Source organism: Erpetoichthys calabaricus, chromosome 1 (genome assembly GCF_900747795.2).
Source record: "Erpetoichthys calabaricus chromosome 1, fErpCal1.3, whole genome shotgun sequence".
Lineage (NCBI taxonomy): Eukaryota > Metazoa > Chordata > Cladistia > Polypteriformes > Polypteridae > Erpetoichthys > Erpetoichthys calabaricus.
In genome coordinates this window covers 243,866,156-243,882,200 of record NC_041394.2, presented here as the reverse complement: position 1 = coordinate 243,882,200, position 16,045 = coordinate 243,866,156, and the positions used below count along the sequence as shown (strand labels likewise).

The following is a 16,045-nucleotide window of genomic DNA, read 5'->3' as shown; positions in this document are numbered from 1 at the left end:
AGTGTCAAGTACACTGTAGGGTGTTTCATTTTTCCAAAGATGTGATTTTCAATGACTTTGCTTACGCCCTGAGTCTCAGTGATGTAAAAGATATATATGCCAAATTTCAAGAAGATTGGATAATATTTAGGGGTTGCACACATTGATCACTTTTATTACAACTCTCACTCCTGTACCTAGGAGGTTGGTCTAAAAACGACTTCAGTTTCAGGATCCCAGGGGCTCTGCATCAAACAAGGTGGATGGCAAAGGCAATATATGCACTTAAAATTGTCCTCTTCACTAAACAGTTGAATATTCCTCAACGAGAATTGAAAGGAATGAAACGGGTTGCACATTTTGTCAGCCTCATATATGTTCGTTTTTGGCACGAGGCAATTGTAAGTCGATGGGCTTCAAAGAATGATTTGGATATGCTACAGCTTCTGAGCACTTACCCAGATGCAGACGTCAAAAAAAGTGCTCTCACAGTTGCTAAGAGACACCTTTGGTATCTGTCAGAAACAAACGTAGGATTGGCTTTTTAGGATGAACGTATTACTCAGGCCGAAAAGGAAAATATGACTAAAAATTTAGAAACCAAACCTGCAAAGAAAAAGGAAACGAAACGATTAGAGGGTAAAAACCTAGTTTTTGAAGGAAAAGACCCGAGCCATTTCGTTACTAATAAAACAAAGACGTTCTTTGAATTGTTTGGGATCCATGACGTGACAGAATACTGCAGTGATTCTCTAAGAAGCCATGTGAACGCTCTTAAGGTGGTCAATGATACCGCAGAAAGAGGAACTGCTCTGATAAAAAAGTTTAACGAATCGGTCAGGGACGAACAAAAAAAACAATTCTTGTTGAGGGTAGTCAAGCATCACAGAAAAGTCGTCACCAAGCGAACAAAAGAAGGGATTGCATCGTTCAAAGTTGATTAATATAACACATGTTTTGCATCCTACCTATTAATCTTAGTGTCTAGTTTTAATATTATTTTAAGTTTGTAATTTCTAGTTTTCCCAATAAAAGTAATTAACATTGAAAAATCTTATTTTTTGCCTACTTTTACAAAACTGATCAAAGTGTGCAACCTCTAAATATTATCCAATCTTCTTGAAATTTGGCATATATATCTTTTATATCACTGAGACTCGGGGCGTAAGCAAAGCCTGCAAAAATTTTACATTTTATTTTTTGCCTTAGAAAATGAAACACCCTAGTACACTGGCTAGTATAATTATACACAACAATTTTTAAATGCTTCGATTGGTAGCACTATCACAGCAGTCATATCTGTGGCACGGCTATCACTGTAGGTGACCCACCTAATGTGCTTCTTTAAGTTTACAAGCTGTGGGGTAAGAGTTGCTGTACCGTCCCACTTGGCATTGTCATAAGAACCAAGCTTCAATAGATCTGCTAAGCCATGGGCCAGTGTTTGTGTGACTGACCCCTCCATGGTGACATGCCCCGGGCCCCAGCCTCTGTTATGAAAACACACAGGTGGGTGGTCTTTCTGTGTTTAATTAGTACAGAATGTGCTCACACGTGTAGCTGTTCCAAATACTTTTATAGAGTATACAGAGTTACCCTTTTTTTAAAGAGTGTATAGTTTTGTCACATCTCTTGATTGTGACAAAATTAAAAATGAAGATCCACTGTAGCATTTTGTCCAGCCACAGATTGTGATCTGACTCCTCCACATCAAGACGTCAAAAGCCTGATATGGGTATGTTTTCAAGATATTGAACCTGTGTATTAAGAACTGATGGCCTGTGTAAATAAACACAATATATTATAATACCTTTGACTCCTCCATTAAAAAATTCTTGATGTCTTCATCAGAAAGCGGAGGTGACTCTCTAATCTGCTTATAGTATGCCTTCACCTCTTCCTTGAACTGTGGGATGTCTTTGGCATACAGCAGTTTGTTGGTGGGTGCATGCTGAAATAGAAAGCAACAAACCAGATTAGGTGACAATGCAATGAGCTTCCCTTTTCTGGTTACAGCTCATTTCAGCCTTTGTGAGTGAGCGTGGGAGAGAGCAAATGCACTATAGCCCTCAATAATCAACACAGACACAGACAGGCTTTAAAGTTGTGAAGACATTTCTTTATAGATAAATAACATTCTTAAAGAGGCTTAACCTAATTCTGGGTTGCAGGGGATTAGGAAGTGAATACATTAATAAATCAATCAATCAAACGGTGCATAAAATCTCAACAGACGAGAGAAAAATGGAACATTGCAGCTGAATGCCTACAGCACTGACTTTGAAATGTCGACCCTGATCACCACATTGGAGCCATAACATGAATCACTGTTGCCAGATGGTTGTTAATATACATTGTATATTACACTGAATGTACCACACTGTATTCGAACTTTTAAAGCACCTGGGCATTGTGTTCATTATTATAAGGCAATATTAATGATTCAAAGTGTGTAACATTACAGTTCTCTCTCCAGTCTGCCTCCAAAAGCCTGACTACAATGACAGCCTAGCCATAAAGCTACTTACTGCCTCATGCCTCCCAATTCCAAGCTCTGATATCTCTGGCAGAGGACACACCTATGTTGTCTTGAAGTGAAAGAAGTTTCACAGATCAACATTTGGTCTCTTCTGGAGTCTTTTGGGCATAACACACCTCATGTGTGTAGTTATCAAGAGGGACGCCCTTGGGCGATGGAAGGACTTGGGGACAGACCATGCACAGGGTATTATCTCTCACGGAGTGCTAGATGGCAGCCCCCCTGGTTTGTAGCAGTGCCTCAAATTCACACAGGGCAGCATGGGACATGGACTTCTTTGACTCAGCCCTGTTGCGTTCCGTGAGTGCCGCCCCCTGCAGGGACTGGGGATCCCTACTTCATGGGGTTTCTGTCTCACCTGGAAGCGTTTTCAGTTAATGTCTACATAGCACTGGAAGTACTCCCAGGTGGGAGATAAAAGGATCTGCCTGCCTCACATGGACAAGCCAGAGTCAGTAGGAAGGTGGACAATGCTTGCAGGGAGGAGTGGAGGAGGCAGTGAAAGACACCGAGAAGGAAGAAAAGAGTTGCTGTGTTCCCATTGTGCTTGTTGTACTTGTGACTGTGGTGGGAAACACTTACTTTAAAGAGATCACTATAATAAGACTCTTTAACTTGTGTCTGAGCCTGCTTGTGTTGGGTGTCTGGGAAGCTGGAGCGCCCCATGGGACAAAACACAACTGCCTTTCACCAAATTAAACAGACACCTTTGACGATTTCAAATTGTCAATTTCAAATCCTTGTTTCTCTGCTCTGCGAAAACCTTGACTATGTAACCTTAAAAGGGCATTTGATATTCACATAGTGTCTCACAATATTGTGCTAGAAGTTTTTGCAATTAAATATAATCACAAATTATAAAATAAATGTATTAAAAAATGAACAGAAGTATATGTTATGGAAGCAAGTGGTAAACTTAAACCAGTACAAATGAAGAATGCCAAAGGAACAGGAATCACATGAAGGAAAGCCACATGCTCTTACCTTACCAAGCTGCTGGTCCGTTAGAGAAAAACAGTCCATGAAGGCCTGAGCAATAACCGACAGACACCCGTCCAAGTGGGCGGACTTTTCCATGTCAAACACAAACTGGGGATTCTTCAGGATATTGACCCAAAATCGCAGAGGTAAGCTGGGGATGAAATACATGGGTCACACTTTATTTTAACCATATACTATTATTTATAGTATTAATAAAGTCAGGCAAAATGGCACCTTTCATTGGTTAACTAAAAAGATTACAAAATGCAAGCTTTGGAGGCAACTCAGGCGCCTTCTTCAGGTCAGAAGAAGGAGTCTGAGTTTCCTCGAAAGCATCTTGTGACTTTCCACGTTCCACAAGAAACAAATACCAAAGTAAAAATCTGTGTCAGTCCACAAGGTGTCAGCTATGGGACTAAGGACACCATGTATATTAAAAACAGTTTGGTTTCTCTCACATTTTCAGACCATTAGTGGACCACCCTAATATGGTGTGGTGTGGTGTGGATGAGTGTGCCCTGCTTTGTAGATTGTATGCCTTGTTTTGTAAAATTTTGCTGCTCTCTTGGAACTCACCATACCTGTTAGTTTTCCAGATATGTAAGACATCAGGGTCTGTGATTTTTTTGTTTTCACCTTGACGATCCAAAAAATCAAAAAAGTACTTGATGGCAATAGGAACCTTGCTGTTGGGTGTGCCCCAAATGGTTCTAAAAAGGTTTTCAACAAAACTGTGGACTGCAACCTAAAAAGAAAGTGCAGTAGACATTGAATATGATTATTAAAAAGATGCCAAACCAACAAAACAATTTATCATCTTCTTTGGAATCTAAATCAAAATGAATAAACTATATCCATCCATTTTCTACCTCATTAAATTCCGTTCAGGGTCATTGAGGTATCTTTGGAATGAAAGGACAAACCACGAAAACAAAGATGGAAAGTAGAAACTCTAACCAAACAGTACAATGCCTAGTATTTGGACCAAGGACTCTGCAGCCCTGAGGAAGTCAAGCTCTGAATTGCAAGGTTTCTCCGTATCCGGTTAGCTTTTTAATGTGCTTGTTTTGGCCCACTCATTTTAGTGTTTCATTGCTTTCTGAATCTCTGCTTGTCTTTTTTCTTAATCCATAGTTTTCTCCAGCCATTTTCATGATTTGTTTTGGCGGGAAGGTCTGTGTAGCGGCTGCGTGTGATCCCTTCAGAACAAGTCTGGCTAATTTGAATTTAAGTGTCGCTGTTAACAAAGCATTACCTGAAAGTGTTTATTTTGCTTAGTTTTGGATCTTTTAGTTGAACTTTATCTTTGACCAAATTAAAGCTCACCTTATAAAATAAAGACTGCTTTTTCTGTGCAGGATAGTCATTGGCTGGTTAATGCATATATACAGTATCAGTGTTTGTTATAATTTTTGAAATAGCTCCTTGTTTATTTAAAACATTATATACACCTTCATTAACAGTTTAAAAATCTTCACTTAATTATATTTGTGTGAAGCTGTCGGGTTGAAGAGAAGTGCAACATAACCTTAGTAGACTATACTTTATTATGCAATCAGTAGAGTTGACTGGCAAAATTCACCAAAGTGTTTTTCATAGCAGATATGCGGTGTTTGACAGTTACCTTGTTCTCTAAATATTTTTGTGGAAAGTTACTATGTGCCCTGCCTAGAGACACTTTTAGTTTTTCTCTTGTCCCATGATGCGAGGCCACCGTGAGACCTCAAAGCTGTATTAGCTATGCACTGAACTTTCACACATTTGTACTATAAGCATACTCCACATTATATGTAAAGTTAGGTCTGCACTCCATCTTGAATCACATCTTACATTCATTCAATAAAAAAAAAAATAACCCGAAGTAATGTCATTTTAAGCTGTACATAAGCTGACCATAATGAGAATATTATGAGTACTGCTGGCAAGTGTAACGCCTGATTTCTGTGCCATGTGGCTAATTGCATGCATATTCACATTGTCAGTGACGAGCCAAAATAAGCTTTAAAAGAGCTCCCCCCCTCCCACTCCCTGAGACCCTATGAAATAATAAAAATAATGAAGATTTACTAATGTTTACAAGGCATTTCTGTCTTCTTCATGGAAGAAAAAAGTGTAAAGCATCTTCACAGATAGAATGGGAGCAAAAAGGACATGACAGCCACATGGATGCCACCACAGTGTCTGATTAATTTCACATGCTGGCCAAAACAGCTTCAAAAAATGCTGTGTGGCACAGCCAATCAGTGCCTGAAGACTGGAACTCTGTGAGCATAGTGATATACTGTATATATTTTTTTCTTATTGCTAGTTTGTGGCCGTTTGCTGTACTTTTTTTGTGTTATCATTCTTTCTGTGTCTTTTCTTAGTTGAGGCATGGTGGCACAGTAGTTAGCACTGCTGTCTCTCAGCTCTCTTCAACAACAACAATTTATTTCCTGTATTGCCCAAAATCACACAAGGAATGCCTCAATTGACTGTAAAAGGCTCCGTTTTTTGACAGCCCCCTGCCTTGACTCTCTAAGAAAACAAGATGAATCTCCCAAGAAAACCTTGCAGGGAAAAAAAATGGAAGAAATCTTTGGAAAGGCAATTCAGAGAGGGAATCCCTTCCAGGGAGGTTGGGTGTCAAAAAATGAGGTAAATACAACACACAAAGCAGAATACAAGTGATACACACATTTCTGGCCACAATAATCAATCAGATTGCTTCTCTAGCCCTCAGGGGCACTTAAAAGACCATTGCACCATTATAATGTCTCCAAAACTAGTTCAGCTCCTCATTCCCCTTAGACTACAATGCATTTTGCCACGTTCTGAAGAATTCCTGAAGCTTTCTGCAACTTCTCCTAATGTGTGGTGAAGCAAACTCCACAGGGTTCCCTCATCACTAGCAAGCAGTTTATGGGTATCCTAATGTTTTAATATTCTGATGGAATGTGAACATCTATTTATGGAATTAACTCAACAGTTAGGGCAGCATGGTGGCGCAGTGGTAGTGCTGCTGCCTCGCAGTAAGGAGACCTGGGTTTGCATGTTCTCCCCGTGTCTGCGTGGGTTTCCTCTGGGTGCTCCGGTTTCCTCCCATGGTCCAAAGACATGCAGGTTAGGTGCACAGGCGATCCTAAATTGTCCCTGGTGTGCTTGGTGTGTGTGTGTGCCCTGCGGTGTGTGCCCTGCCCGGGGTTTGTTCCTGCCTTGTGCCCTATGTTGGCTGGGATTGGCTCCAGCAGACCCCCCTGACCCTGTGTTAGGATATAGCGGGTTGGACAATGACTAACTGACTCTACAGTTGCACACCATCAGTCTGAGTAAATACTCTCCGAAACAGCTACACTGGAAATTTATTTGAACGTGTGACTAGTAAACTGAGCTTGTGCTCTGCCATGCCACTGCAGTACTGCTTTTCTAATTTATCTTGATTTCATAAAGAGATGCAAATTGTTTTACCACTTGCGCAGTTAAAAAAGTTGAAAAAAATTAATGAGTTGATTACTTAAAGTCCACCACACAGCCACAGAGAGCTTCAGATTTATTAGCACGCACTTCGCAGCCATGCAGCTCCTTACCAGCTCAAGAAGATAAGCAGAGCCACTGGTGCAAGCCCTTATCTTTGCTTCTGTAGAGATAATCTGAATAGCATTCATAGCACAAATAATACACGTTCATGTCATATTTTAGATTTTTGACTTGACATTTAAACTTTTAGCTGCTGGACGTTTCCTCAAAAGAGTAATTGAAGAGCAATACTAAACAAATTAGATGGAAAAAACGTAAAAAAAAATGAACAAGGGGTCTTAATGTGCACTCTCTGATGACAGACAGACAGACAGACAGACAGACAGACAGACAGACAGACAGACAGACAGACAGACAGACAGACAGACAGATAGATAGATAGATAGATAGATAGATAGATAGATAGATAGATAGATAGATAGATAGATAGATAGATGTAGAAACACATGGTGTGAACACACACCAGAATGACAAAAAAGGAACAAGATTTAAAAAGAAAGAAAATGTCTGACTTGGCTGTCACATTCACTGTGAGGTACTATGAAGGCGTATGGCTGTTGGTATAAAGGACACCAGTAGCTTTTCTTAACACACTTTGGCTTAATAATTTGTTGGCTGAAAGTACTCAGTGTTTGTGTATAAGAGAAAGGATGTGCAGCATTGTTCATAATTACACTCAATTTTGCTTTAATTTTCCCCTTCACTACCTACCAACTCTTTGGGGTCCAGTGTGTGTCCCATAAGTGAGCCTGCCTTTTTAATTAGCTTGTTGATTCGGTGGTTCTCCTTTGAAGCGATGTTACCAGCCCAGAATACCACAGCATAGAAAACCACCCTGGCCATGACAAAGTTATAGAAGATGTGAAGGATGTCACAACCCACATTAAAGAAACAAACACAACCTGCTAAGGAAAAAAAGCCTACTCTGCCTTTTATTATATAGTTCCTCAGTGTTTTGAGACCAGTCCAAACTGTCATTAATGTGGACCTCCATTACTTGAAGGAGTGGGCCACCTCTACATCCACTAAGCTGTTAAATTAATCAATGATGCAAGATAAGAGGCAGTAGCTAAAATTAAAGCCAACAGTTACAGGGGTACTTGAGGAGTACAGTTCAAAATCGGCTGGGTTAACCAAATGTAAGGCTACTGGAACAAAAAAAGAATAAGGATAAGTGAGAGGACATATTATTTGTTTAGAGATGTTGGAAACAAAATAGGCAGACAATAATTTTTATAGAATACAGTGCAGTTATTGTGTGTTTGCCTGATGTGCTTATCCAATCAAATTTACATTTACTTGTATTTATTACATCTATTTACATAAAAACACACAAATGGAGCACAGGCTGGTTAAGTGACCAGATCAAACTGCCCTTCAGAGGCAGGAATTAAACTGGTAACTGTGGTTTAAAGTCCAGTGCCTTAGCTGCTACACCACACTACATACTGCTTCTTGCTTTAAACTTTGTTTTAAATGAATTCAAAAGAAGTTAATTAGCAGCAAAAACAGGTCATTACTTAAGAAAAGGGTTAGAATGAAAACCTGTAGCCACTGCGGCCCTCCAGGTCTGGAGTTGGGGACCCCTGCCCTAAAGGGAGTAGCTGAAAGAAGAAGTCATCACTTATGACTAAATGACTTTACATGTGGGTAAACTAAAGATTTTTTTTCCCCATACATTTTAATATTACCTGCTGTTTGTTTAGCGTTAGTCCCTATTCTCTATAAAACTGGAAATTATAAAATTTACTTGGCCATTACTAGAAACAACAGAGAAATATGGAACACATTAAACAAATTATCATTTTTCAGTGGAGTATTCCTTTAAGTAGCTTTGGCTCAGGCACTAGAATGGTTGGTGTAAGGCCGAGGCAGTAATATATAAGTGAGCTAAGCTCACAAAGACAACTGTACCTCAAATACTCTGTCAATAATAGGGGCTGGAGGAAAAACAGAGTAATCTCTGACTGTAGTTTTTATTGTGGCTTTTTATTTCTTGGAGATAGGCACCACTGCAAAATTCTATTCATTTTTACCAGGTGTTTGCTAAGGTAACAGAAAAAACTGAACCATTAAGGTGAAAAATTAGCTTCCAGTTATTCCATCTTAGAATCTTATTTTAAGCGTGTTTGAAAGTAAATATCACCTTTGTAGACAACAGCTTAGTGAGATACACTTCTTTCAGCTTCACTTTTTTCCTCTTTTGTGCACTGTTGACTTGATCTTCCAATTCTTCTAAGTCAGCTTTTATCTGCAAAATTCGATTAAAGCTATGTTATGCATTGAAAAGCTTAAGATGGCAAAGCAATAGCTGGGAAAAAATGGCCTCTAAAACTTACCAAATGACAGTACTTTTTGTCATAGTTGCTATCATCTGTATAAAACAATAAAGACATGTCTAGTTAATACCTTCATTTTAGACCAGTGGTTCCTATACTGAAATCAAGAAAAATCTTGGCTTCAAGTTTTCTCTCTTTGTAGCTGTGAACAAACCACAATGTAAACATTGTATATATCTCTGGTGCAGTCATAAAAGAGGAAGGTCTGCAAGTTTTGAAGTATTCAGCAACATCAGAAAAGCAGCCAGCCAAATACCAGAATTAAAAGGAGTGGGTGCCTGTGGCTTCTCTGTACATCAGCACAAACAGAAATTGTCTGCATTTTTGGTGCATTATGAAAATAATATTAACAGTTGTGACGTTCTTCTACTTGTTTAATTACATGTTGGGAACTTTGGGAGTACTGCTCTACTCTTTTTTTGGTTTGACTCTACATTTTGTAGCCAGGTATGGAAGGAGTTGGATCAGATGTTACTCCACCTCTTGAATTTGTGGTTCTGCAGCAAAGGGACACTTGCCAAAACCCAATTCCAGCAAATGCATATCGTTTCATGAAAACAACTGTTCAGACCATGTTGCAGACATTGTCCGTTATGATTGGCCGAGGGGATGAGAGGAAAAATAGGTGGTGAAATGAACTGGATAAATCAACATTAAAAAGGGCTGCTATTGACTGGACCCATTCCCCACAAAAGTAGTAGGCCAATACTAGCAGTGAAGCATGTCCTAAGAGTGCACATTAACCACATAAATAAAAAAATACCTTGACTAATTATATTATAAAAATTATTGCAACAACTTATGTTAATGTGCAGCTTCCCATAAACTACCTATGTTACCAGCAAGTAAGTGTTAATAAATCTCAGATAATTTCCATGTAAGTACATACACTGTAAATAAGGGACATGTAATGTAAAGTGGCGGCATTATTATTTTTGTATACTTTTATAACAGACAGATCTTACATTGGTTAGTCATTATTTATATAAATTATACTAGCTGTTCCCCGCAGCTCTGCCCGCGTAGTAGTGAAACAGGACAAACTTTAAAAATCAATAAACAAAAAGATATCGCTAGCTAAGTGGAGAAAAGTTACACTCCAAAAAAACACTGAGATAGACTGACTCCCCACTCCTGTCATCATGCTCACCGCCCCCCCCCTCAGCCCGCTGCCTCTGTCTTTGATTAGAGCGAATATATCGCTCCTGCAAGCAAATTATGATTCTTAGTGCTGTGACAGAAGACGCAAAATCAACCGGAATGTTCAAGCAAATTCTAGAAAAAAATCTGATCTAAATCCGTTAAGTAGTTCTCTCATGAAAAGCGGACATACATACAGATGTTGGATTTTATATACAGTATAGAGAGATTTGATTCCATTTCTAAGGCACCACCTGAGAGTTTAGTGATCAAATTAAACGTGGAAGTTCAAGGTGTACTGTTCAGAAGGGAGAAAAAACTGAATGAGATACGGTGCAAAGAACTCAGAATTAGGTGATGTTAAAAGTGATGTCCCTCAGGGATCAGTACTGGGCAACTGCTCTTTATAATCTACATTAATGCATTTCCTGAAAATGTAGTTTAGCTGCTTCTCAGATTGGTTACGTTTACAGGCAACATGAACAGAATTCAGACTTGGGCAGATACATGACAGATAACATTAAAAATTAATAAATGTAGTTTCACACATAGGATGTCAAAACTTTATAATGCTTACACAATAGAAGGTGAGACACTTGAGTATAGCTTTTGATAAGGACATAAGAATCGAGACAGATTCAATACTACTTTAAATCTAGCAATTATGATGACTAATAGGATGTCTGGTTATATAGCATGCTGTGTTATAGCACCCTTAGCAATCGTGGAGTCTCATCTGGAATACTGTGTGCAGTTTTGAATTTTTGCATTGCAAAAAAGGCAGAAAGAAAGAAAGTCCAGAGAAGAACTAGAACATAATTAAAAATGATCTATAAGAAATGAATCTCTGTAGCTTAAGCAAGCAGAGATAAAGAGAAGGTATATATGGTTATAATTATGAAAGGAAGTAGTATGGCACATGCTTGCAGGCACTTTAAAATGAGTTTTAAGATGAAACATAGGGGAATGGATGGAAGATTTTAAAGATAATGTGTGCACAAATGCTGGAATATCTTTCCTTTCACGGAGAACCTTAGATACTTAGGTAGTGTGTATTAGGTAACAGTGCTTTGGACACATTCACATTCGACTTAATCATATTTTGCAGAAGTTAGGTAAATACAGCATGATAGGTTTTAATGGGTTGTTAGCTGGTGACCTGGTGCAAGTGCACATGGGTTTGTGGACAGCATAATAATCCATAATAGGAGTTTACTAATGACACAAAGCTGGTTCCTTGACCTTGGCTTTGAAACTAATAACATGGCTGAAGCTACCTGTGACAAGGTGGGATTAGAAAATGAAAATATGAATTCTTTACTTAAATCTTATCACAAATGGTTAGTGAATGTATAGGAAAAAAAATGTAGACCTGAGGTGTCATATTGTTCAGACAAAGCTTCTGCCTGCACATAGAATGATCTGGCACTATGCTTGATACGCCAAAAGCTAAAATTACTAATGATATGCAGTCCTCATCTAAGCTGAGCTTTTCAGTAAAGTAGCATAATATACTGTTGTAGCACTGGTGGACTGATAAGCACTCACCTTGATAATGTATGTAGTTAGAGGAAAGGGATTTCCAGTAGATACCTTTTACGGTATATAAACTATCAGAAATGTGTCAACATTTACACAGAATTCTGAACTTAAAGAACTTAACTACAACAGCTCAAAATGGGCAGTTTGCATTTTTAACATATTTTTGGCAAATTCTGCTGAGCACTGGATGGTCACGTGGACTACACTGTGTCACTAGAATGTTCTGTGAGTGTGACAGGAAGTTTCTGCAATTTATTCCACGTTTTATGTGGCTGGTTGATGTTTAAATGTTGGGTGGTAGGGTTTTAAATGTGCATCACTGGTTTTCCTGTTTGGTATTAGGATGTCTTTCTGTTTTTCTATTCTTGCCCTTTCACTTTCTACTCTTTCTCTCTGTGCAAAAAGCAGTAGCATGGCCGATGCTAAGGTGCTAGTGACATACACTACTGCTGATTATGCCTGATTTGATTTTTTTTTTTTTAGCCCTATTGCCTCATTTTAACTTGTGAAAAAGGGAATAAAGTCAAAATGAATTTGAACTGTGGTGGAGGAGAACTATACTAAACCAGATAAGACCTATTCATACAACCCAGAAAATGCTTGTTCTTAGTTAACACAAATACTGCGCCCACCTCCCAGTGTAGCAAATGACTAGAATAACAAAGAGCTAACAAATGATTCTCATTCTAATAATAACCCACAGGAAGGAAGAATACACAGTGAGATCTCACAATATAAGATTTGCTTATTTAGTATCAGGACTAAAGCACACAATCTGACAAATAGCAAATAAGCAAAGGTTGGGTAACCTTTTGCCAAAACAAGAGAGGTTAAACCAAGCATGTGAAGCAAAGCAACATTCAATATTTTTTAAGATAAAGTTATGTGTTCACAATTATGGTATACACTAATTTGCTATATGAAGTTGTGTTCTAAAGTTTTGGGTTTTTTTTGCACACGTTTAAAAATGCATCATAACTGTTCTTGCCATTTAAAATGGTTTTCAAGGGGCAGAAGTCCTAAAACTCATCAAATAGTCAAAAGTGTTAAGAGTGTTTTCATCCATGTCCTGAGATTGGACACATATTGTTAAAAATGAGACTTGTCACACGCTTCACTTCGCGGATCGTCTTTCAACCCCAGGGGTGTAGTTTCACTTGAAATAGTGCTGCTATTGACATTATTGAATGTCAAGGCACATAAATGATTTGTTGTCTCTATTCTGTAGACAACTAGACAATAATCACAGAAAAATGTCACGCTTATGATCATTTATAATCCTTCAATACATGTGACAAAGCAAGATCATATACAAATCTGAAAACTGTCAGCGCTTGACTTAATTTCAGTCATGAATCTTGGAAAGCATCTGCAGTTCTATGGTAGAGGGTAAGTTGTGGGCAACGGTGAATACACTGATGTTGCTATAGGATGAAACCTGGGACAGCTATAGAAGTGGTGTTTGGTAATGCTATCACAATTATTAACAATAATTCAAATTGCTATGAGTCACAATTTAAAACAAACATCATCATATTATGATGATGCCAATCCTGCCACCAACCCCCAATAGCAGAACTACATTTACATTTACTGATTTGGCTTATGCCTTTAACCAAGGTGACTTACACATTTATGATACAGTTGGTTACTTTGAGCTGCATTATTTGTATGAAAATGTGCTATATAAATAAATGTTGTTGTTGTTCTGGTTTTCCAATTGGAGCAAAGGCAGGTCAAGTGACTTACTCAGGGTCACACAGTATTAGTAGCAGGATTTCAACCCGCAACCTCAGAGTTTGAAGTCCACAGCCTTAACCGCTATACCACACTGCCTGTCTGGACTGAACTAAACCTGGAAAGGGTGCCAGCCTATTGCAGGGAAAACTCACATACACAATGCCAGTTTACATTTATCAACCAACTTAACCTATATGTCACTGGCAGCCCTGGAGAAAAAAAAAAAATCACAAAGGGAATATGTGTAAACTCCATGCAGGCAGAGACCAGGCCCAGATCTGAACACAGGACTCTGGAGGTGTGAGGCAGCAGAACTCTCAAGATGTGTAAGGGTCTCTCACTCAGCAATAGTTGTACCAAAAGGACGATTTCAGGACTGAATGACTGATTGAGACTGACTCTTTAAATTATTAAACTTTTTAAAACCATAACAAGTTTGGGAGACTGTCTTAGGTATCTGGGTTCTTATCTATTGTAGTAATATTTATAAATAGGCAGTATTTATATTGTGGTATGGAAACAGTTTGTTTAAACTTTTTTGGAGGTAGTAAACTTTTTATAACTTGTCAAAAACTTCAGAAATACAATGCAAATACAGGTCAGTATCGACCACCTTCTAAATCTAACAATAACTTCATATTTGTTGTGGGCTTTAAGAAGCCGCAAGTGTTAGCATTCAAGAGCTGAAACAGGAAGTGCAGAAATGCTGCTTGCAAAAGTGATACCAAGTCATGAGAGATAAGTAAAAGCACTTCATCGTAACCTGCTGCACTACTTTTATATTGTAATTGTTAAGCAGATTGCTTATAGTACATTATCACTTAGAGACATTTGATGATGGCAATGTTTGTGTCTTATTGTTTTGCAATTTGTGGTCTAAAGATGATCACAAGAATAAACAGTTTAGCTTTGGAAAGACAAATGTATACACTGCAAAAACGCTTATCTAAAAAATAAGATATAAACGCTAAATTTTAGGAGAAAATGACTTAATATTAGTGAAATTATCTGTTCATGCAGCAAGATAATTTTACTTGCCAAGACATCTAAAAAATAAGTTAGTTCCAGTCTAGAAATAAGAAAGCTCTGATAGGTGCTCAAAGGTTTGAAATAAGGAGAAAATGCTGTTTTTTAGAACACATTACTTGAGATTAGACTTTCTAGAGTGGAAATACACTGAATATTAGAAAATAATTTTTAATGGCCCTAGTGTGTGCTTGGTGTGTGGGTGTGTTTGTGTGTGTCCTGTGGTGGGTTGGCACCCTGCCCGGGATTGGTTCCTGCCTTGTGCCCTGTGTTGGCTGGGATTGGCTCCAGCAGACCCCCGTGACCCTGTGTTCAGATTCAGCGGGTTGGAAAATGGATGGATGGATGGATATTCTGCATTCTTAATTTTAGCCCACTGAAAAATGAAGGCCAAGGAACAAGAAAATAAACCGCTACTAATAAGTGGAACATTCTTAATACCAGTGGAGAATGATTGTCCTGTTAGTTGAAACAAGTTAGCTCATCTTGAAATAGGTAGTCCAATATTTAATCTCAGAGCAAATATCTTAAAACAGGAAAATTATTTTACAAAAATCACAGGAGGCAAATGTAAATTGGTAACTACCAAGTTCAATCATTGAGGACCTTCATATTTGATTAATTTATTTTATGTGTGCCCTTCTTTATTTAAGCACGTTCTTATACCTAAATTTCTATATTTTTAGCTTGCTATATTTTTATAACAATGTAGTAAGAAGTTGTGTGTTACATACTGTATAAGTAACTCATATTTTGTATAATTTTTTGGTTGTTTAATCAGTTGCTTACAAATCAGCACACAGATGGTATAACACGGGAAAACTCTTCCCCTTTAGCATTCAGACTGCTGTCTGCTTCACTCTTTGCAGTTTTAATTTCATCTAAACACTGACATTTAACACAGGCCACTGAAAAGTAAGTTAAAAAGAAGAAGTTGAGCAAAGAGGTTTTAAACCACTGGCAAAAACTGTCATGCAGAATTTCCTATAAATTTAAATTTGACTCAACCGTACTTTACAGAATACATAATTAAAATAGCAGAAACACCAGTGAAATAAACAATGAGATCAACTAAAAGTCAGAAAGATTCGCTGATGGGCTAGCATGAAATCTGCAACCAAACAAGTCCCAAAACAGAGGTAGTAGAGCTTTTATAGTATTTCTGATATTTCACCATTGAGAAAAAACTAGAAGAATGTTTGATACGGTAGGAAAATAATAGGTTTATTTGTAGACATATGTA

At 38.1% G+C, this 16,045-nt stretch overlaps 1 protein-coding gene across 1 annotated transcript in view; it reads right to left on the bottom strand.

Moving 5' to 3' along the window:
* Positions 1–16,045, bottom strand: part of plxnc1 (plexin C1) — a 175,217-nt gene that overhangs the window by 10,442 nt on the left and 148,730 nt on the right. Inside the window, exons 29-33 of the mRNA XM_051931202.1 lie at positions 9,355–9,389; positions 9,162–9,266; positions 4,081–4,244; positions 3,503–3,650; positions 1,790–1,930 (exon numbers count right to left, since the gene is read on the bottom strand). Coding sequence (XP_051787162.1) covers positions 1,790–1,930; positions 3,503–3,650; positions 4,081–4,244; positions 9,162–9,266; positions 9,355–9,389 — 593 coding nt within the window. The remainder of the gene's footprint in view (positions 1–1,789; positions 1,931–3,502; positions 3,651–4,080; positions 4,245–9,161; positions 9,267–9,354; positions 9,390–16,045) is intronic.